Source organism: Cebidichthys violaceus, unplaced genomic scaffold (genome assembly GCF_023349555.1).
Source record: "Cebidichthys violaceus isolate CVI_PGR_0920_01 unplaced genomic scaffold, fCebVio1.0.p SCAF_11, whole genome shotgun sequence".
In the NCBI taxonomy this organism is placed as follows: Eukaryota; Metazoa; Chordata; class Actinopteri; order Perciformes; family Stichaeidae; genus Cebidichthys; species Cebidichthys violaceus.
Genome location: NW_027176274.1, coordinates 4,456,902 through 4,481,578, shown reverse-complemented (window position 1 = coordinate 4,481,578; position 24,677 = coordinate 4,456,902). Strand labels below are relative to the sequence as shown.

General features: G+C 42.0%; 1 protein-coding gene across 10 annotated transcripts in view; it reads right to left on the bottom strand.

Annotated features, from left to right (window-relative positions):
- Positions 1-24,677, bottom strand: part of stxbp5l (syntaxin binding protein 5L) — a 101,893-nt gene that overhangs the window by 66,679 nt on the left and 10,537 nt on the right. For all 10 annotated transcript variants that reach the window (XM_068701396.1, XM_068738294.1, XM_068738303.1 and 7 more), the window contains exon 2: positions 1,873-1,954. In XM_068701396.1, coding sequence (XP_068557497.1) covers positions 1,873-1,954 — 82 coding nt within the window. The remainder of the gene's footprint in view (positions 1-1,872; positions 1,955-24,677) is intronic.

Genomic DNA, 24,677 nt, shown 5'->3' with positions numbered 1-24,677 from the left:
ATAGGTATGTCTGTTGCGTTATTTAAGGTACGGACGTAAATTTAAATGAAACGATGTTGACATTGGGTTTCACATCAGACACAAACACAGTCTCCTGGGTGAAAGTCCTGTGCATGTTTGACCCAACCATCTACCCCGACTTGATGAGAAAGCTATCTGTGAAACGTCAAAATGAGCCAAATACACACTGCTAAGATACTCAACATGCAGGTGCTTATAGATATACCTATACCCACACACATAAGCTAATACCTGTCACGCCAGCACACGCACACCCCTATTCAGCCCCACCCACCTCCATTTACCTCACACTCATTGAGTGGGCCAATGAGTGATAGAGAAGTGGGCTGAAAGAGCCAGTGGGCTTGAAAAAGAAATGGAGTGGGAAAAGAGAAAAAAAAAAAAGAAGAAGCTGAGAGCGTCAGGAAGAGTGCGTAGATTACGACAGAATGAAGGAGAGACGAGAACAAGAAACACAAAGAGAGAGAGAGACGGCGTTGTGATCCTGCTCTTGAACTTACAACAAGGCCCTTTTTTCGTTGCCGATACACCTACAGCATTTTGTTCCTAAACAAAATATGACAGTGAGACAGCTGCTGTTAAAGGTTCTAAAATACTGACGCAGAGCACTGCCATGTGTCAACCCACACAGTACCGGTCTGTCAGTAGAAGCACAAGCAGTGAGGGAAAACGGTTTCATAAGGCAGAGAGGAACAGTCCTGAGAGTCACGATCGCATGGTCATGATGCTTTAATAGAAATTGCCGGTAGACACTGTAGCGGTTTGGCTCCGGCTGTTCTCTTTCGACAGAGATGTGTTTGAGGACGGCACCGAACCCGACCCGCCAGATGGTTTGTTACACAGAACCCATGTGAGGGATTTTTGCGTGATATGTGATACGTGATCCCACCATTCTCGCTCGACATCGCAAGAAGCCAGCTGCCGCGCATTGGCAACATCAGCACTTGGAAAACTGATTGTTGAATAAGCAATTTAGAAAACATTTCAGCTTCTCAAACTGTTAAGTTTGACACATTGAAGGCACACGTCTCTGAAATGAAATCCATCAGAGTCAATCCATTGAATTGGAAAAAACAAACCCACCTACAGTCAGAAACAACACCAACAGTGTGAAATTGAATTCATCATTTCTGCAATCACAACACGACCAAAGGTGCTCCAATAAGTTCACTTTTTATTTATTGCTTTCACGCACCTGCAGTGTTTTCCACAGTGTGAACTGATGTCTGTTCTACTGATATATATTTAGAGATAAGACTCTCTTGTTTTCTTACCAATCACTCACATTATTTTGATTTATTGACGATATATGTTTTCTGTTAAACTCCTTAATTAATTATGTTAAAATTCGACAAACAATCTCAATTCAATATAATTTTTTTTTTTTAATTCAATGCGGGTTATTGTCATGAAAGTAAAAGAAAAAAAAAAATCTCAATGTGCAAATCTGCATGAGCCAAGCTACTGTAAATCAAAACAGGCGAGCAGCTAAGAGGAACGTCCCATCGTTTTAATAGATGCTACATAAATGAGGGGACAAAAGGTCTTTGGTGATATTTTATCATGTCCCATTAAAATATCATAAAATTAATTTGTCCCACACATCTTGAACTCCACTACTACTAAGTCAAGTAATTCAACTCCACTGTCAACCAGAAACTATTGAACAAAGACCAAACAGAAAAGAAAGTCACACTATTGCGTTTGGGTAACAAGCTGCTGACTCTTAACGTCCCTGAAGAAGAAGGCGTCCCAGTGGACAGCGAGACGACGTTGCTGACAACACGTATGACAGTTCAGAGTGTGACAACAGCGGCTCTATGAAAGCATTGCAATGGGAGTTTGTCTTACCTCATTGATGAGGAACTGCAGCTGGAGAACAGCCGCTCCGCTCTCATGCTGACAGTAGCAGTCCACCCCGGGTCGTCCCAGTCTGATGACATCACAAAGTCAAGGAAAGTGTGTAGAAGTGTACTTAACACAAAAACAAGTGGAAGGCAAACACAGTACATACTGGTATGTATGCGTTAGTGAGGGTGGTGTACTGTAAGTATGAAAAACAACATCCACAATACACGACTATGTGATGGATACAATAATATTACATGAGCATTGGTCTCTCCCTACGATTCAATGATCAGACAAAGGGTGAAGAGCATATCATCACTTTTTCATCCACTATAGCTCCTGTGTTTAAATCTTTGTTATCAGTTTATCGACTTATCATAAAAAAGATCTTGTGTATTATTTTGTAGGTGCTATGAGGAAGAACCTGCTCTTCAACTGACCTGCTGTAAGTAGGCAGGTGGTGCAATGTCAAATATTTGGACTGAATCTTAAAAAAGTGACATTGTGATACTTGATAATTGCTGACAACACACCCTCCAGTGCCTCTCCTTCCACATCGGAGAAGTCAAGTTCAAAGCCAGACATCGGTGCAAACACTAGGTAATAAACTGGGAGCTGAGTTTATGAATAAGCCAAATAATATAAGCAGCTAAACAAATCATGTGGTAACGGACCAGATACTACTCTAATACCAGGCCTAATGTTGTTCAAATAATGGAAAAACCATAGCTGGCTCATAAAACTTAGCAGAAACATAAACACCGCTAATTCAAAAAGTCTTAAGAGGGCAGAGAGGCTCCAGTAGGTTTGCTAGAGGGCAAGTAAGTACAGCTGGTAAAGGTCATTTACATATTTTCTGTCTGATGTGATTCATAAACAGAGCACAAGACCAACAAATAACACACCAGTACAGTACAAAGAGTGCAACATCAGAAAAGACTTTCATCTCACACCATAGCTCCAGCTCCGTGCGATCCAGCGAACGTTCCCCATGGCTACTTTAAACTATTTAGAGGAGTGTAGCCTGGAAGCCCTCAGAAGATATGTCCGTTGTTGCTATTTGTGTTTGGTAACATGGAGCTTAAGTCTGTCCATACACAGTACAAACATTATACTTAATAATCATACTGCACACATCAACAGTGATAGATGGCAATTTAAAAATCGGTCAATTTTAGTTTTGCACTTATTGAATTTATCCTGTTTTTTTTTACCTCCTTGCTAAATAATTTCCCAATTTTCCCTTAACAAGGCCTCCTAACATCATACCCATGCTATATGATACTGTACTTACTGGATGTGATGCTTGGTTAGAAAAGAGCTTTGGCTACCAGAGGAAGTACATCCTTCAAAGCAGGTGGAAGTCAGCATGAGGGGGATGAGCCAGTTGGATCTGGCACCGGAGCAGTTATTTAATCACCATGTACAGAATTCAAAATGCTGCCAACATTGCTCGAGGTACAGCACAGAACTACATACGACCACGTTCTACAATGATTTCAATAATCCTGTTATGTCTCGCAATTCATTAGCATCTCCTTGTGTGTAAACTAAACCCCCCACTAGATTTTAGTCCTGATGCTATGGCCGTCTGCAGTGTGAACTAAAAGCAGGTAAAGGGATGTCGCGGTGTACAATTTGCAAATGCCAACTTGTAAAGCACATTACATCTTATAGAGTTAGAACATATACTCAGTTTTTAGTTATTCCAGCTGTTGTACTCATATGACACGGCAGTTATCTGTTGTTTGTGTTCAACAAACAGGCTTTTGCATTCTTCTACCCATAAAACTATGATTTAAATTTCTCAGCATTTCATGTAGTAGAAGGATTTTACGTTATGTTTTAGGATTACGTGTGCACTGACATGTACTAGTGGTCCAATACAAAACTCGGGATGCGGTTACGTTGCCCTACCCTTGTCCCTCCGGGGGAGTTCTGTCCACCTCACTCGGCATCAATGGCTGCCCACACCTTACAAAGCGCTCAGGGCAAAGGGGTAGTTGTGTAACATTTATGAGCCACAATCAAATATTTCTGTCTGAAAGTGCAGAACAATTTTTTCAGTGAGAACACAATGCGTGTCGTCGCTTCATCATTTTTTTTATCTTATTAGAAATGTGTGTGAAATGATCATAATCGGCTAATTACCTCTTGAGTTATGGTCAAAAAATGTGTTTTGTGAGGTTCACAGTGACCTTTGTCCACCAGAAGCTATTATCAGTTCACCCTTGAGTCCAGATGGTCATTATGCCTTCCAGGTATTGATGAAATATGACGTTAACGCAAACACGTCCAGACAAGCCGAGCACGGTCACGGCTCAAAAGGCAAAACAAAGACGGTGATTTGTGTCAAATCTGTACAGATCATATCGCCAGTTAAATATATGCGCTACTCATTCATTTGAAAAGCATCGTTACTGAATAAGAAACACATACGAAGCTTGGATTCTGCACACGCACACGCACACACACACACACACACACACACACACACACACACACACACACACACACACACACACACCACTAGCCGTGTTCAATAGTGTTTCACCTCTTGCAGATATGATAGAGAACTCAATCAGAAAGCCAACAGATTGATAGTATGCAGAGTGAGCACATCTCATTTCAGTTTCACAATGTACTCTGAAACCAACGAGACAGAAACATCCAGACAGTCCTGCTAGACTGACTTATGATATCTCCAGCAGCAGCAGCAGCAGCAGCAGCAGCAGCCATGCACTGTGATGTGGTGAAGTGTTGAACCACGCTACGGAGCTCAGGTGCACTGGGGAGGAAAGACTCAAGACAGCTCATGCCCTGAGGCAAAAGTTCAATTTCAGTCTGGTTTCAAAATAATTCTCAACTTTTGTAAAAAAAAAAGAAGAAAAAAAAAAGGAAAATAGAATTCGAAAAACTGTATTTTTACGGCTGCCCTTGTGTTTCACTGAGGACTCGTTCCTGGTGCTCTGTACTACATACAATACATGCAACACACATATATGGAGATGTAACGTTGTACTTGGTTGTAGATTCTATATCTACAATGTACTGCATAATATAACAATAACTGTTATCTTTATAGCTTGTATTGAAAATACACAAAATCAGTTATTTGTGTAATACATTCTTAAGAAAACTAATTTATTGTATATGTGGAGTTTTTTAATAATATTAGACTAGATGTTTCATATTTTTATTTCGTAAGGACAAAGAGGTAAAACGTAATGCCCAGTGCCACACAGTTTGTTATGTTAGCGATTCATTTGAAAAAGGTGCTGCCTGAGAATTTCAATTAACAAACAGCACAAAGGCTGAATTATTGTCAAAGCCAGCTCGACAGTCCCCTGGGTGGTTGTGTTAAATGCATTAAATACATGTGTGCGACTTCCTTATCAGACATTACAAGCCACCAGCTTTGTACTAGATATAGGCTCTTTCATGTATGCTGCAAAAAGAGATTTGTCAAGGGCTAATTTGTACGTGTCGCACTTTTAATTGCACACATTCATACTGTGATGGGACACCGTGACACCAGACACCGTGATGCAGCGTCTACACAGCGTAACCTCGAACAGTTATGTACTGCCAAAATATGCACACACACACACACACACACACACACACACACACACACACACACACAAATATTCTGCAGGTTTATTCTTCTTGTGTTAGTATCATGTGTTAGTTTGGGAATGCAACACATGAAATGCCACTAAAATGCTTCACAGTGAAACACAGATGTGCTGCAGTGATACACAACTGTTGTTGTTGACTTTTCAGCCAATGGAGTTTCTATTAATTTTGAGATTAATTATTACGTTTCAACCAGACATCAAACAGGCGTTTTCTAATTGATTTCCCTCCTGTCTCCGTCGGTCTCTTTTTCTCACTCCAATCCAAATTGACTGAGCTACATCAGTGGTGGTGGTGGGGGGGGGGGGGGGGGGGGGGGAATCAAACACCAAATACTCCAGCTTACTTGGAGGAGAGAGGCCTTTTGTCCTGATATGCTCACGTATTTCTCCCTTGAATACCCACAGTGGGTTACTTCCAGTACGAAAGGCTTGAATAAAAACAAGTCAGAAGTGTCTTAACTAGGGATGGGTATCGTTTGGGTTTTTTCCGATACCGGTGCTAAAACGATACTTTTAAAACGATACCGGTGCCTAAACGGTGCCTGAACCAATACTTTAAAAACAACGATTGAAGACATTAAAGAAAGGCTTTTTTTTTTATTGCCAAGGCAATTTGTTTTCTTCAAATTGAACAATATATTAACTGTTTGAAGTATACTATAAATATAAATAAATACAAAACACTTGGCTTCAAACTTTTTAACTTCAAACTATGAACAATATATTAACTGTTAACAACAGTTTACAGTATACTTAAATAAATATAAATAAACTTCAGCAATTGTTTTGCAGAAATATGAGCATATTTGCCTCGGCACCGAAAGGCACCGAATGTATTTCAGTCGGCTCAGGCACCGAAAGGAAGCACCGACATCTGCGTTGCGTTTCGGTCCGGTAGGCACCGGTTGTATTAGGAACCATATTGGCACCGGTTTTCGGTACCCAACCCTCGTCTTAAGTGTCAGTTTTGACAATGTGAGGACGGTTTGTTGTGCTATAGAACCTTCCAAAGCCGAAGTCATCAAAAAGCATGCATGTTGGCAACAAAAGGGGCGTTTTGCCACAGCACATCCCGACAAGTAATCAAGCTTCAAACATCCCGTTTAAACTGTTACCAGCATCAACATGTCTGGTTGTTGCATTCTTGGTTGTCAAAATCGATATTCCAACTCAAGCTCTACACAATTCCAACAGGATCGCGACAGTTTCAGTCGAGTGAACGTGTGAATGTGTTGACTGGTGACTGTTAGCTTTACATGGTTGCTCGTAGTAATGGATGAAATGGCTGGTAGTGTGTGATCTTTGGTGCGTACAGTAGCTTGACAAGCTATTGGACTGCGCCGTACTCCCGTTGACAAACGGCGAGCGCACACTTACCAACGTTTGAATGAATGTAGAAGAGACTATATACTACAAGCCTATGCTGGTGTATCTGTCTGCATAGACTGCAAACACTTTCACTTATGCCATCCAAATACTTGATGAAGTGATCACAAACAAATGAACACACTTCAGTGGCCTGCACAAGTGACAGATGTCAGATCACGTATATTAGAGCAGACTTTTGGGGCAGGAATTTGGGTTTAGCAACAAGCTAACTACTGCGTCTAATCCATGAATGAAGGACATTCACATTTGTGTAAGGCCTGTTTGTCCATTTCATTAGAGCCAAAGAGTGAAGACTTCAAAGTAATTCTGTGTTTTTAACTGCAGCTTGTTCTCCGGAGGAATGCATGCTTTAACAGGGCGCAGCTATTCTTATGACTTGCCAATGGACGTTATGCAAATCAGCATATTTTTGGAGTTTGTGACGTTGGTGGCGCTGACGGCGTTGATGAAATCGATGGTGTCAATTACGTCGCCGACTTGCGCCAGCCCTACTGTATAGCATGCTGTATTGTCCTGCTCTGGCCTGATTCTCATTCACGTTTTCATGGAAGGAAACACACTGGTAGTTTCTGGAAAGCTATATCAGCAGATCAGCACTGTGGCCAGAGAACCTGGAGGGAATCAATTAAAATGAAATCTTACACTCTGAGTCCAGCCAATCAGGGAAAAAGCACTGGTGTGTGCGTGTGTGCGTGTGTGTGTGTGTGTGTGCGTGTGTGTGTGTGTGTGTGCGTGTGTTTGTCTGTGATTCAGGGGCCAACTCAAAATGGAATGGTTGGCGACAGACTCAAATCATCTCCCTGACAGTCTGGATCGTTCTCTCCCTGACAGGCGAGTCTTTGTACGCATCACATTTAAATTCACATCACACTCGGGACCGCATCACAACACAAAAGACGCTGTCAAACGCACAAAGCTGATGTGAAGGTGAAGTCGCCTACATTCATACAGGGGACAAAAACTGTATTGCCGCTAACAAGAAACAATGCCGAAATGGAAAATAACAACAAAAACTGACTGTTTCTGCACTGAAAATCAATAAGTGACAGACAATAAAATGTCATAAATGTAATGTTGTGAAATTAAAATACATGTTGTTTTTTCACACACAGTTGGCAGCTGATGCAGTCAAACTAAATATCTTTAAAGTAATGGAGTTATAACATCGATAAAGCGTCTTAAGATCCAGACTGGTGAACTTTGTTCTTCTGCTTCACAGCTTGATTAACAGTGAAATCAGCATACATTAACATTTAACCAACAAATAGCTCCCGGTGTTTGAGACAGTTGGCTCAATGCTCTCATATATACTTTGCAGATCATTGTGAGTGTGTGTGTGTGTGTGTGTGTGTGTGTGTGTGTGTGTGTGTGTGTGTTATATTTGTCTTTTAATCAAACTAAGAAAAAGTGTTAAAGTGGTTTCAAGGTGTACTGAACCAAAATCATGGACACATTAAGGGCTGTTTAGAAAAATGCTCATTCATAAATCGCCTCTCATACTTAACAACACTTAATACCTGTGAGAGTGACCGAGGACATAAGGCACACATCTGCATTATTGAGGTGTGATGAGGTTTGTTTGCACTTGCTGTGTTGCTGCTTTAATTAAGATAAAAAATAAAAAAAAACACACACTGGCATAGTTGAGTTGCTAAAAGGGCTGAAACAACTGCAATTTTTAATAACTTTTTTTTTTACCAATGAACAACCAAATTAGTTTCAAACATGAATCTAGAGTTTGACACAATAGGCTCCAATCAAGACTATGTGTTTATCTCAGCGGGGAAGACAAACACATGAAGTGCAACACTAGAAACAATGGGACATGTTGTTGTTTGTTGGCGACGGCCACAAGCAAAGATGACAGCGGAGGGGATGGGGAGGAGAAGCTGATAATTGCGTCGCTGTATGGTGGACAAAAATTACCCATGCCTTAATAACTTACATTAACATTCAAGCCGGCATGCATTCGTGAAGAAAGGCCAATCAGCTGCTTTCAGAGGGCTCTCATCTACATGATGCTTGACGAACAAACGCCGTACCGAAGCATGTAGAGCCGCTGCTTAAAGTAGGTAGAGATCAGGCGTGAGGACAAAGCGAGAAGCATCAGACTGCGTCTTACACTGAGGCTGTTCTTTGTTCTCCGCTTCAACACCTCAGTGTTCTTGTACATCCTTTCGCTGACTCTTCCAACTGTTCTTCCTCTCTCCTCTGAAGCATTTGAACGCGTTCGACTCCAAACATCACGCCGAGTTCATTTTGGTACGCTTGTCTTTCCGGTCATGAATAACGGCTCGGTGTAAACATGTGCTTCCTTATTCACAAAAATCTTCTTTTTTTTTTTTCTTTTTTTTTTAAATGCATCCGGAGGGTCTTTTTCCCAGTTGGGTTTGGATTATATTTACACTGCTAACAAGCTGTGCTTGTTTTTCAGTTGTGAGCAGACTCCAGACCAGATCCTGTGTAGTTTACTCGACAATGAGCCGCAAATTCAGATTTTTGGGACACTTACTAATCATTGTTTTGCGTCATCACTGACAGGTGGTGTGTCATATCAAATGCCATGCTATGAACACTGCCCTTGTTTTTCTCCACTGTGGCAACGTTTGAGGCGCTACATGTCACACTCTGAACTCAAACACACAATTCAAAATGACAGATAGTACATATGCACTATATAGTAAATAGCAAGTTCTGACACAACCTATCACAGTTCAGGCTAACGTTTGCAGCTCTGGCCTACTCTTGGATTTGGGGAATATGATGATATTACACGTGAGTTACCTGACCTACCATTACATCTGGCAACAAGCCAGTTAGTCGTCATCCTAAACAAATGTTCTCTTGTAACATCTTGCTTACGTTAGTATGTAAGCTGAGCAGCCTAACAGGGTGACGTTAGAATAAAATGATCATATTTATACTACTGAGAATAACTAGCTCTACCCTGCAACACAAAAGCGGTGCTTTATTTCACGTCTTTTACGTAGATCATCAGCTGGTGAGGCTGCTGACTTCAGTGCCTGCATGGGGCCTGTATCACAAGGCTCAGTCAAGTGCTATTTAAGAGGCCTTTAAGCAGTTCTCATGTTAAAATTAGTCCGCTTGACATAATCGTGGGCGATATGACAAGTGTTGCACTATATTCAGTCTCTTTTTATTTCTCCATGCTTTACCTCGTTTTAGCATTTAAAAAAGCAAACATGCTAGCGTAGTCGAATGCTGCACATAGTTAATAGGTTTGAATGTATTTTTTTTTTACATTTTTATAGAGGTTTTTCAAATTATATCATCATATTATATGACAAAAAAAAAAATGGGGAAAATATGATTTTGTGCAACTGTGGTTACATAAATGTAATTCACGGTGTTGTTAGATTGCTGCTGGAACGCAGTGGAAATACTGTTTCTGAAAGGCTAAACACCAACGAAGCGGAATATTGCATTAGATAAAAAGCATGTTTGGGATTTTGGAAATGATCACGTCTATCTTTTTTCAATAGATTTTGACTTTGGGGCCGAGACAATTCCAGAGACCGGGCGGACTGAGCGCAGCGCCGCTCACTGTGTGTGTTGTCGGAGAAGCACGTATTTCAAATGTTCATGTTTCCTTAATGTGCGGTGACATATCATGGTCATTTTATGATGTACTACAGTTACTATATTAAATATTGTTTTCTTTAAACCAAACAAAAAAGGCAAGCCAGAGAACATGAACGGAGTGATTTGTTCTGCAAATGTTTATTTAGACATGTGCAACATACTGTATGTGTCTCCAGTCCATAGACATCCATGTGCATCTCTCAAACCGTTGTTTTTTGGGGATGATAGTTTTGTAAGTACAGCTTACTTCCAGCTTTGGATACATGAATTATTTCCTTCTTAAATAATAAAACTAATTCACTTCTCATAAACTTCACTACGCAAAACAGAAAACCACGCCACAGCTCTGCTCAGGCGTATAAAAGATAAAACACATTAAGTGTGCCTAAGTGAATACAAAACAACAACCCGTCTAACTGAATCAGACTAAATGAGTCAACGACATGACAGTGGCATTGGACACAAGTGGAGGCAGATGTTAAGGTTGGCAAAAGTGTAATCAGAGGCCAGACGACCGAAAACACATGATCAACAACGCTCCGTATGTGTGGCTGAACCATGTAGCCAGTCACCATGTAATCCACAGTGTTCGGGTTACGCTGAATCACAGACTGTGACAGGCTGCTCTGCAGTCACCTGGTATTCCACATCCTGTTCTGTCACCCACACTTGGAGGATGGAGGAGGGATATTTACCGTATCCAAAGCAATATGGAACGTTTATGGTAGCTATGACCATATGTTCCGACCAGATGATGCTAGTGTGAGTGAGGAGTGAGGGTTAGGGTATATAAATACATCTTGTGGGTTTTTTTTTTTTTTTTTCTTACATCAAAACACACCTCATGGATATGTGGTGTGAAGTGATGACTAGCAAAGTGTTTTCCGCCTTTAACGCCTCGATTAGTGTAATAACGCGCCGTAGCATGTTGACGAACCTTTCCCATGTGCAGAGTGTTTGCGTTCAAGAGTGTAAGTGTGTGTCTCTTTTTTTTGTATGTCTGTTCCATAGCGTGTGCGTATCTATGCCTTACATGTGCGACATGTACTTGAGTCACAGTTTCTCTCAGACTACGGTGTAATTTTCTGTATTTCCGTCTGCTTTCCAAGTGTACCCAGCATGTCACGGAGGCATCGGATGATCGGAGGTCTCACTTACTCATCATTAACAATTGCACTGCATGCAATAATTCAATGCCCTGCATGCTTGATTTGGGCAGAGTTGTGGGATGAATTGAAATGAAATGGTGGTTAAAGGCGGTTTTAAGGCATTTCCATCCACAGCTCCTGCTGTCTGAATGTAGAAGAGACACTGAACCCCAATGTGCTCCTTTTGCACTTTACAGCAGCCCAGTGCTCCTAAAAGCTTAGGATGGCTTAAATGTCACGTATGTAAAGACTGAAACAAAGCTGAACTGAGACCTGATGCTGCTTTTTTTTTTTGCTACATTTCAACTCTCGCACAGTGAGCATGGATGTACAGCATTTTGAAGTACTGTAGTGTGCGTGTCCACTTTCCACACCCATTTAGCTATTACTGACGACCATCACAGTTGAGTGGTGACGTTAAGTTTCAAGTAGAGTTTTTCAAATGGCTGCGAGAGCCTGGATTTATTCTCCAGACGTGTGTGTGTGTGTGTGTGTGTGTGTGTGTGTGTGTGCTGGATTGTCAGGCATCTCCGCCTATCAGCGCTGCTCTGGTGGCCACGTGTTTGTCACTACTTAGCCCAGGTGCCCTCACCTCAGCTCAAATCTGGATTTCCTGGCTCCGATATGGAAGCGGGGAAACCCAAGTTCGGACTACAGAAACCCCCCGTTTCAAATGATTACAGATGCTGTGTTTTATTATTCTGGTTTTACTATTCTTGGTTGGGTTGTTGTTCAAAGTGCTGACATTTAAATTGCAGCTTTCTAGAAGCCATGCCATTCCTCAGGAGTAAACCACAGTGATTTTCTCTTCAATTGATGCTCAATGTGAGACCGTCTCAATCTAACTGACCTGCTATCCACTCACCCTTTCTCTATCTCCCCAATCCACACTCACAATCATTCCTTCATCCAGTATCAATCAAAACGACTCTCGTCTCGTCCATTACGGGTTCCCTTTTCCTCTCCCTCTCTTTGTGTGTATGTGTGTGATGGGGGTGTATAATAACTGTTTTGTGTGCGTTTAATAATGCTGGTGGAGCAGTGGGGACACAGCTGAGCTCTTAATTGGTTCAGTAAAAATATCTGAGTTTCAGTATGGGTGGAATCAGAGATGTCCTGAACACATATACATCAGTCATTGTCTGGAATTATTGAGAAAATGTTTTTTATAACACTTCAAATATTCAGTTATTAGATATGTTTCGGTAGAAATGTATGACTTTTACTTTGAAATATCTCTTAATTGGTACAGTGAAAATATCTGAGTTTCAGTATGGATGGAGTCAGAGATGTCCTGAACACATATACATCAGTCATTGTCTGGAATTATTGAGAAAATGTTTTTTATAACACTTCAAATATTCAGTTATTAGATATTTTTCGGTAAAAATGTATGACTTTTACTTTGAAATATCTCTTAATTGGTACAGTAAAAATATCAGATATTCAGTATGGGAGGGATACAAATGTATGACTTTCACTAATCCTATTAGTTAAATGAGTATAAACTCTCTAATCTCACAGCAGAGTGGATGCATAACACAGTATGCGTGTGTTTGTGTGTCTGTGTGTGTGTGTGTGTGTGTGTGGCTGGCTGGCTTGGTGGCTGTTTGTGTTGGCACATACTGTATACAGCTCTGCACACTTTGCTCTCACATGTTTTCTTAGCGGCAGAGTTGATTGACAGATCCACCACAGTCTCCTAAAACGTTGTGAAATGGCCTTCATGTCTTGCGTGCAGGTGATGGTGTAGACATGACTCACTCACCTGCTCGCTTGCCTAATCTAGATAGAATAATAGAATACACAAAAATACCTGCTCACGCTGTATGTTGACATCTTATTTGGTATAATTATGCAAAAAATGCGTACCACGTCTTTTCTGATGTGATAAGAGCAGAGAGAGAAGGCATCTGTCTTGCTCAAGCTCTCATAATTTAAATATATGTGCATGTAATTGACTGTTTCACATCATTGTGATTAAAATGCTGAAGTGCATCTGCTACCTACCTACCCCCTCTTCCATTATTATTATCCATTATCTCTCCCTGTCTCATCTAAAAACAGAGCATGACTGGGGGACATTATTCATTTTATGACCTCCTATTCCACATGTCTGGCTAAAGTGGTGGGAATTCTTAATTCTTCAAATTAATTTTTTTTTTTATGAAATATGATGTGACAAACAGAATTAATGCTGTAATCACATTTGACACAAATCTTTAACAAACTATTATTGATTCTGTTTATTCTGTCATTATTTAAGTCACAACATTGCAACTGGACATAATGTAAAAATTAAATAAAAAACAAAAATATATACATTTTTTAGCCTTTTTTTTTTGTCAAACGCCACGCCTGATTTATAGTCCAGTTCACCCACAACGTTTTCACTGCTGCACCTATATGAACAAAATCCACGGACACCAGACCTCGTACCGTGTGTTGTGCTGGTTCTTACAATTATGGTTGTAGACGTTAAAGACGTTCCAGCTGTAGCAGAGAGACTGACGGACAGGATGATGACATGAGATAATACTCATTGTCATCATTAAAGAGGAGCCGGGTTCAAGCACTCACACCTTCGCTGTCAAGTGTCCTTGAGACAAACAGAGACACCTTTTGTTGTCCAAAGCGTCCATCAGATGCCAGTGGTGTGGTATTGCATGAGCCACTGCTTGACAATGCCAAGAATGACTATTGTGTGTAAGCAATTACACACACACACACACACACACGCACACACACACACACACACACACACACACACACACACGCGCACACCAGGCTGCACACAATTTCTACACTCTTGGCTGCATCTTAACAAGCAGCTCAGTGAGTAATTAACCTGCAGATAACCTGCTTTGAGGCAGTAAAATTGGTCCACCAGAGGCTGGAAACACGTCTGCCGTATAGAGACTCTCACGGGTCAAATGGAATGACTGCAAATGCACCAGAAAGACAGAGAGACGGAGAATCCGTCCCCAAATTAACTGTAAAAAAGTGGCTAAGAATTATTAAAGCAAATCCAAATGGTAGTAACAAAAGAAACACAGTGGCAGTGACGGTAGCTAATGCATGCTGATATGGTCGATGGTAGACAAAGAGAGAATTACAAATCTGTTTTGAAATGTTTAGATACTTTAATTACATAAAGTTGTGGTTATCTTCTGTTACAGTTCGTTCTCTCACGTTGTTTTTACGGGCTGATAGGAACTGAGGTTTAGGATTGCAGCTTCTCTTTTTGAGTGTCTTCAGAATTGTGAATTCAGTTTTACTTTGATATTTCAGCCAGGACTCTCCCTGAAGTCACATTTAAATATCTACATATGCCTGGCAATAAAAGATTGAAAAAACTGAACAAATTGTCTCCTCACTGTCACATCTATCTTCGTATTATCTCCCTCTCCCGTAGAACGTGGCGTTGTAAAAGCGGTTAATACGAGGTCCTGCTGTGGCCAAGCCTGACAGGGTGAACGCACTCCCTCTCTAGACTCACACTCGAAGCTCAGCAGCCATCAGCAGCCAGCAGAAACACAGGATCTCCAGCCGCTGTCTCTGGGTAAGGTGCAATTTGACAACAGGAGATATCGATTCAGCTGCCTGCAGGCTTTTTATAGAACCATCATTATGACCCTGTAGCTCGGCCTGCCTCTTCGCCTGCCCCACTGCCTCCCCGCATTGTGAGGCGAAAGAGAAACAGCAGTAAGAGAGGGTGAAGATAAATGAGCGCGATAATAAACATAGTTAAATGCGGGGTGGGGAATGGGAAGAAAGACGGAAAAAAAGGGGATGGAGGGGATTTGGAAGGAGAGATAAATGGTATAGGTCGAGGAAAACAAAATGGACGGTGAAAGGAAGTTAATTAAAAAAAAGGCATCGGGAAAAAGGGAGATATGTTGTGGAAGAGCGAGAGACGGGTGTCGAGAAAGAGGAAGCGCAAACGTGCAAATATGGACCATTACTGTCTGTCGGCACAGGAAATAAAACAGGTGAGGGAAAGAGAGAAGCAGGGATGTTAAGTAGAGCAAAAACAATAAACAACACAAAATATGCTGCTTATTACTGCTCGCATATGTTGTTGGCAGAAACTTTTGTGACGTGCTGAAGCATTACAAAGAGTTTAAGCAGGCTTTTAAAACCTCGTGATAGGAAACACATCCTTAATCGCTTCTTCTGACTCAGTGTTGGAAAAAGCAGAAAATGAATGCCTCAAATTATTCAAAACACAGTTCAGGGGCCTCTTGCTGCTACTTACTCATTTTAAATTATTAACATGTGAATATAAACCTGCATGTACAGGAACTAAGATTAGCTGATGTGTCCATGCAGATGTGCAAGGCGATGATATACTACGAGCATAATATTTCAGGAGCCACGCTGTGAATTTCATATGTATGTATGTTTGTTTGTTCGTCACAGGTGTCTGTTCAATCAGAAACGTCTGAGGTTGGGGTGACATTTAGTGTTGTGTGTGTCAGTCATATAAAATGGAACACCGTATGTAAACTGTGTTATGTTTAACCGTTTTGAAGTCAGGGTCCTTGGCTGCCTCAATTTCTTCAAAGGCTGTAAACCTCATCGTTTATTTAGAACAATATCATTACAGTAATTCTGCCAATACCTCCTCTTCCCTAAACAGCGTCTGTTTCTCTCCTGTAAAACTGGACGGTCGGCGGCTCACTGACTGAAACTCACTTACTAGCTAGCTAGCTAGCCAGCTACTAAAGTCAATCAACAAGACGGGGCTAACGCCAGCTAGCTTTGATCCTATTCTCAATGCTGGACCATGATGGAGATGGGTCCCGGCGCAAAAAGGTGCCTGAGCCTGGAGCTAGTGGGACGTTTTTGAGCCCTGCTGGCTTTCCATCAAATATCACACTACCAACCGAGTCCTTGAGGCAGAGTACTCCCCGAGAAACTGGAGCGGACATATTGATTTCAGTGGCATTTAAAATCTGATGTGGTTATTAAAAAAAATGTGAGAAATGTCTTAAAAATGTCTCTTATGATATAAGCAACAATTTGGACTCTGTGTTCGATTCCTGGGATGGGCGGGGGGGGGAATTAGTCTTTAGGAACAACCCTAGTGGTTAGCACTAAACCAACAAGAAGAGACAATGTCAGACTGAATATGTCGAAATGACAAGTCAGTCTGATTACCAGGCTGCAAGAATGTGTTTCTGTGTGTGTGTGTGTGTGTGTGTTTCCAACACCTCTGCTCGAGGCTAAGGCTTAACCCGTAAAATGTCGGTGATCCATCCACAGTGGCACCAGTTTTTATCACTCAATAAGAACTCTGCAGGTGCTCACAGAGCTGATGACAGAGTGAGCCGTAAAAAGCTCTCGCCGGAAAAAAAAGTAGGACAAAAAAAAAATAATAAAAAAGAAGTATGACTTCTTGTGGTGTTAGAACCTTGCTCTGTCGTTGGAGCGAATGAAGTCCCCTGACTGTCCTACATGTATTGTAGAGATACTAAGTAGGCCTATATATATGTATAGGCTATACACTATATGACCAAAGCAGGAAGTAAGTTAAAAGGCTTATGGGAATGTCATTAGTTTAGGTATTTGGTCATAAATCAAAGTATTGACTGCTGTTCATCTCGGAACCATTAACATCTGTACCAAATGTTATTGCCAAATTTTTTTTGCTGGAACATTAAAAATGCAACTCTGTTCTGACACATTTCTGATTTCCTTTTCCGTGAAATTGGTCCACAAGTTGTATTGATTTTTTGTTTTTGTTGTTGTCCTAACCCACAGAGAAGCGTCTATGTTTCCACCCCGGAGTGACAATATGAACGCGTTGATAACCGTAGTTGACTCTGCGTGTGTATTCCCTCTGGATGGCTCGTTCTCTCTGAAATTCAATCTTCCCGTGATTGGTTCGCTGATGAGCCAAGCCTATGTCAGTGCATATTGATAATCACTTCAGGTGTCAAAACTGTCTGTCCCTGCTCCAGCGCTGAGCATCACGCAGCATCTGCAGCGTCTTTGCACTTGTCAGGACTGCTCACCGCGGCGCTGCTCCGGGGGGCCGAACGGCAGTGAGGAAAGCTGGCTGTGGAACTCGCCGCACGCTAGTGATGCTTGTCGCCTGGTGGAAGAGCTCGGCCAATGACTGAGCCTGTCCAATCAGATGTTGTTTTCATCCATGTCTTTTGTTTCCCTGAACAATGCGCACACCTGTCTTGTGTTGTTTATGCACAGTTTAGTCATACCGTGATCAACGTCCACCAGCATAAAAGCAGTCTTTGTTCAGTTTCTTCTTTGCCGTCTTTCCTGTTGCAGGACATTCCGTGACTGCGTTGGGTTTAATCTATCCACCGCTGAGAGGTTTGTTGTCGTCTTGTACCTCTAGAAGGGATGAGTAATAAACTCCTGAGTCACCGTCAACTTTATTTCACAACACCTGCTCTCCTCTTTCAGCTTAGCATCCAAACTGGTCCCTTTGTGTGGCCCAGTTCAGTCACGCCAAGAGAGAAAATAACATGCTGCCTCGTAGAATTCTGATCGATTAACGTTATAAGGTTACGCGTTACGAGCAATACTGAATAGAAGACCTGAGAGTAAAATAGACTATAGAGTACGCTTTAGGGGGTGAATACTTTGTGATTGACAGGTCGCTACCAGGGCGGTGTCCCATCTGGAGGTTGTCCATGTTTTTCGTCCTACAAATTTAACCCTTTCACTCCAGTTCTGAGGTCTTTGCACTGGCTTCCTGTCCAACAAAGAATTGACTTTAAAATCCTGCTGTTGGTTTATAAAGCACTGAATGGTTTAGGGCCAAAATACATCTGTGATCTGCTGCTACCTTATGAACCATCCCGACCCCTTAGGTGGTCTGGGACCGGTCTACTTTCTGTTCCCAGAGTCAGAACTACACATGGAGAAGCAGCGTTCAGTTTTTCTGCTCCACATATCTGGAACAAAGTCCCAGAAAGCTGCAGGTCTGCTGAGAGCCTCAGCTCCTTTAAATCAAGACTGAAGACTTTTCTGTTTGCTGCTGCCTTTAATTGAACCACATTCAAGGATATTAATCAATTTCTGCATTTTACTACTGTATTTTATTTCTTAAACTGCACTGCAACTATTATTCTGTTTTTAGCTTTTTAGTGTTTTAATGACTGTTTTTAATGTTTCAACGAATGTTCTTAATTGTTTTTAAATCTCCTTTTCTTTTGCATTATGGTTTGATGCTTTTAATGGTTTTATGTGAAGCACTCTGAATTGCCTTGTTGTTGAAATGTGCTATACAAATAAACTTGCCTTGCCTTCCCAGTGTGATGGCCAAAAAACAAAGATGGCGACGGCCAAAAATACCGAACTCGAGGCTTCAAAACGGCAGTCAACAAACCAATGGGTGACTGCTTGTATACGGTCTAAGAAGCAGACTCAGGAACTTGACTCGTGTCACTTATTCACCGACACATGAACTGTACGCACACTGCACTGCCACAGTCACGGCTATAACTTCTTTGCTGCTAACTTCATACTCGTCACCCACGCTCTCTCTCTCTTTTCTACCGGACACTCGTCAACATAACGCCGGCTTGCGATACCCTGGCAGTGAGCATGCCAGGCAGACACACAGCAGACAGTATCGCGGCTGAACAAGTTGTGTCCACGACAACACACGCGGCGCTGTCTCTCTGAAGGACTCGTCGCTACGCGGACCGAAGGAGCCAGGGACCAAACAGCTCACCCTACGGTGAAAGGACCGCTCGCTCCACCCACCGAGGCACAGCTTAACTATGTCGTCCGCCAGTGTGATGCAAATGAATCGGCAGTAAGAGGCAATCATGCATCAGTAAGAGGGGGAGCTTTGGTTTGAGCCGCAATCATTGACAACGTCATCTGAGAAAATGCCCCAAAATGCATTTCTGTTCGTCGACGTCAAGTGCTCTGTGGTCCTCGTCGGCTGCGTCGAGGGTCAGATTGAAAACACCGAGTGCAGGGAAATGGAGTAGTAATCACGCACATGTGAAGACAAGTGCATGATTGTGTTAGTGTATGTGTGACTGACCCATGAATAGAATACATGACAGCTAATAATATATCATACAGAAAGAAAAAAACAACAACATGATTTTACTAAAAACCACAACCACTCTGCTCACACACACACACACACACACTGATACACACACTGATACATTGAGAAACATTTCGGTTTGCATCAAACACAGACAGCAGCACACGTCTCTATGAAAGCGGTCATGTCTTACATGTTTTTTTTTTTACAAACCACGCTGCGACACAAAGTGTAGTCTTTGCCAGGTATTTACTGTACACATTTCCAATAGTGACACGTTACTTGGCTAACTCGATGGTGATCGCTCAAGGCAGTCGCCCAACTCTCGCAGTCCTCCCACACATACACACACACACACACACACACACACACGACGTCAAACGACCATGTCTAACAAGGTTATATTATGCTATCGGTAGAGTTCTGATGCTGCTCTTGGATCTACAGTCTGACGTGGATTCATCAAATGACGTCCTGAGGAGCATCATGTGACATCAACAGCCTATCAGGGAACTTCACAACCTCACAAAGCTTGATTTGGAAAGATTTTACGTTCGTGAATTTAGTTCATCTTTATATTCAGACACACTGTGATCGGGATCCTCCAACCATTCAATCTAATGGATCCCAAAGGCTGAATGCATTCTGCATTTGACACATAGCACCACATTCTGCAACTAAGAAGCCCTGAGTTATCATTTTTTTATTGAAATTATACAGGGCTGTTTATGGATTTGTTTTTTTTTTTAGCAGGCTACAGCAAGACAAGCGTTGATGCCCTACTTTTCTACATTCTGCTCTGAACTGTCTCTTCCTCTGCTTTGCTCTCACTCTCTATTCCCTGTCCCCCATCCTCTCTCTCTCTCTCTCTCTCTCTCTCTCTCTCTCTCTCTCTCTCTCTCTCTCTCTACCTCTTTCTCTGTGTCTTTTAGTAGCGGTTTTTGAAATGTAAACTGTACGGTTGACGAATGGTGAGTCACAATGTGGGAAGATAAATCAGCCCAACTCTGCAACGCTGCCAAGATATCGCTCTCTCTCTCTCTCTGTCACTCTCTCTCTCTCTCTCTCTCTCCATCCTCTTCCTCTCCTCTCCTTGCAGGCATCTCTGCATTCACCCTTGTGTTCACACATGTACACCTACACCAATCGCTTGCTTACACTTGGAGGCGTGCATCCTTTTCAGAGCCTACGACACCCCTTCCAACCTCCCTCTCTCTCACTCACAAGCGCACTAAACTGTACACACAATGCATGTTTGGAATGTGTGCACGGCTACACACAAAAAACCACACAGATGCAACAGCGAGCACGCCTGCATGTCACGGTCTCTATGAAGCTGCGGGCGGTATTAGGGAAGAGATTAGAGTGCTGCTGGATTGAGACGTGACTCATTCACCCCAGAAACTACGAATGTTGGGAACAAGCAGAGTCCAAATATCATATCTAAATGGAGGGAAACAGGAGGGAAGGAAGGAAGGAACATTGGAAGGAAGAAAGAGAGAAGTAGAAATGAGACAAAAACACTGAGAAACAGCAAGAGACAGGAAATAAAGAGGATGATCTAGAATAGGGATAATAAACAGAAAGGAACATGGGAAGGAAGAATAAAAGGCATTCAAAAAAAAGAAAACGGTAGGGAGGGGGAAGACGGAATAAAAGCATGCATGCCACTGCCATTATGTCGTTAATTAGTCATATTTAACGTTCAAAAGAGGAGATGGTGCACTGATAGCTCATTATTAACAAGTGACATGTTGTTTGGACCCCTTGACACCCAAAGTCAATCAAATCGGACCTTAAAAGCTTTGAAGACGCATGTAGGAGTTTGCTCTCATTAAAAGTAAGTCCACGAAACAAACAAACACATATCGACGAAGTCACAAAGGAAAAGAGCTAATAAGTGTCGTGGATACGACCCAATCCACCTCATGTAAGGGCCTTCAGTCAGGATGTCTCAGACTACCTCACTAATGAACCAATTGACACTTCACTCAGGAAACTGGAAGTTGATTGGCTAAAAAAAGAAAACAAGATGCATTTTCTTTTTCCTGAAGTGAATCAATATTTTTGCACTGCACACTTGTGTGTGTGTGTGTGTGTGTGTGTGTGTGCACGCTCGTTGTGCTCCTGTGCTATGGGAACACACAATTATCACCTCCAATCTAATCAGTCAAGAACACAGCAGCCTAGAGAAATTTCCATTTAGACAGAATTCAATTTGATCTAAACACAGTTCCTCATCAACGCGGTCGGGCCACATCAACCACGCCCCTGTTCCGCTCTCATGCTCCCCTTTCTATCCTTCTCGTTTACGCTTCTTTCCTACATCTCCCTCTTTCTACAGCCTGAACCTGCAGGATCCTCTTATCTGTCTCTGGGAATTTGTTCCTCCCCGATCTGCCCTTTTTAATCATTTCTCCTCATCTTTCAGGGGCCAGGAGAGCAGATAAAATAGCCACCTATTGGTTTTGAGCATGAGATGGAGGCGCGAGGGGAGATAGCAGCAAGTGCACTGAAGTATGACCTCATAAAAGAGGGTTTGGCATAAATCAGAAAAAAAAAAAAATCCCTTTTTCCAAACGGCAGCACATGCATATTGAGGCGGTCAATCGTTCTCTATAGCCCATTTGAATTTCCGTAATTTTACTTTTTAATCAAATCATATTTGATTGTTAACAATTGTTTGCCTATTACTAATATATACACTATATATTGCATGGGCCCCATGATGAGGAAGAGAAGTAATTCTCTCCAGCTGCGCTGCCTCTGACTCCGGATCGCAGCGCTTGCCGAGGTGTCGTGACATCAGGTACGGTTATCAGGCATCGTTAGCTTGTTGGTCAAGTAGCTGGCAGAGCAATATCAAGTTGGATGTGTGTGTGTGTGTGTGTGTGTGTGTGTGTGTCACATGTTTCATTTTCCAAAAAGAGCGTGGTCCGATATATTCCTTTCTCCCACATCGCTCGTCTACTGATCTGGGGGAGGTGTGGGTAACGGCCAACAGTCCGGTACAACTGCATCGTGCGTGGTGCGCTGCTCCAAAATCACTGCTGTTTTTCAAGAGGCCCCGAGCTCACTCAGACACGGACACTTGTGAGCGATCAAATCCCGGAGAAATTGGATGAAATCCTTTTCGAAATGACTCCCTGATGGCGTAATCCGCCGGTCACATTACTGAAGCTAAAGATGCTCGAACTGCCATTTTCCCTGAGACTTTACCCTGCGCTTCCTCCTTCAACAATCAGCCCCACACTCCACCTCCCTACTGTATGATTCCCCATCTCTATCTTCTCTGATCAGTCCTCACCCTGATAAAGGGGATTAGGAGAAAACAATATCCTTCTCTAGCACCTGCAGTCTATTTGTCCAGATCCATCAAACAAACAGCTTTGTGACAAAGAGGGAAAAAACCCGAAAAAACAACAACAAAACCCCCCTTTTGTCTTCCCAAATAGATGAGTAGACCAAACACCTGGACAGCTCGGTGGCTAAATGCTACAGGCCCGGGCAACGAGGTGAGGAATCAAATTAACGAGGGAGGCAGCTGGCATCGGTGAAGCCCTTTGGCTAGTGTCTGTTACTCTGCTGTGTTGATGGACAGGATGAATTAAAGAGATGCTCACCGTGTGGCGCTATGACGACGGTCACGGCTCCTTTTGTTGCTCACCCAGGACAAACATTTTGTAATATCTTAACTAAAGCATTGCCAAGCAACAGTGCTATTTGTTTGGAGTGCATGTCCTTGAAACATTTTGGCCCATTGGTCTATGATATCTATTCTTTGTTTTTGTCTTCTTTTGAGGTTACTATCATAGGGATGAAGACAATTTTCGGGAACCATGATGCACTAAAACCATTCATTTGGGGGGATGTTATCCTGCTCATGTGTATTATTACATTTAGTTGAGACATTAGACATATAACCTGCATATGATTCTCTTTTTGTATACTACCGCCTTCTGTATGACAACAACATAGGCACCGTCACAGTCTGTAGTTCTTTTTTAGGTGGAGGGCGTTTTGTAAATTGGAAGAAGACAAGATGGGTGCGCACTGACCAAACCTGAGTCCCTTCAGCTATGAAGACAACACTGCATATGATGTCCTTAGCGCTGTCCCCTATGGCAGATTCATATAATGGTGGTTTGCAGTGTGATCCTATTTCCTCTTTCACATCATATGTGATTTGATTTGGCAATAACAACATACATTAGGATATACTGTGATGTATGAAAGTGAAAAGAGTCCGATGGAAATGTCTTTTTAAGACCTAAAAAAACGTCGGGTACCTCATCACATTCATGCAAACGTCCCGCGAATCCAATAGTTCCATCGGGTGTTCCTGCTCGCTGATTTGCAGCAGTGCCCAGAAATTGTATCTATTACAGCCAAAGATAATACAGTGACAGAGACTTTTTAACAAAATCTCTGGTAGACAATATCTGTATTAATCTCTTAATGCTACAAGACTCACAGGGGAGATCGCTGCCCCTTCATTTACCGTAATTACCTTAAAGGCTCCCATGGAAAAAACATGTGTGTATGTGTGTATGCTTCTGTAAATGCTTGTTTTATCATCAGTGTACTGCAGCTCTGTGTACTTATGTGTGTGTGTGTGTGTGTGTGTGTGTGTGTGTGTGTGTGTGTGTGTGTGTGTGTGTGTGTGTGTGTGTGTGTGTCACTATCAGAGAAGCTGTCATCGTATGCAACACATGACACTGTCTGGAAGCATTACTGCTTTTTGAACTCCTATGAGGTAAAGTCAAAATTGCATTCAGTTAGAAATAATTGTAACCATTGTATAATAAACGTATTTATTTTTCGATTTTCAAATTTAGAACTTAAGATGTCAAATGAGTTTTCCCGTTCACACTTTCTGGACATATACAGTGTGAAGGTGCTAAAGTTTGCATAATAACGCTGAATAGAGACCCTGTACTTTACAAGAGTGACCCAGAGCTTGAAGTTAATAAATGATGTTCATGGTGG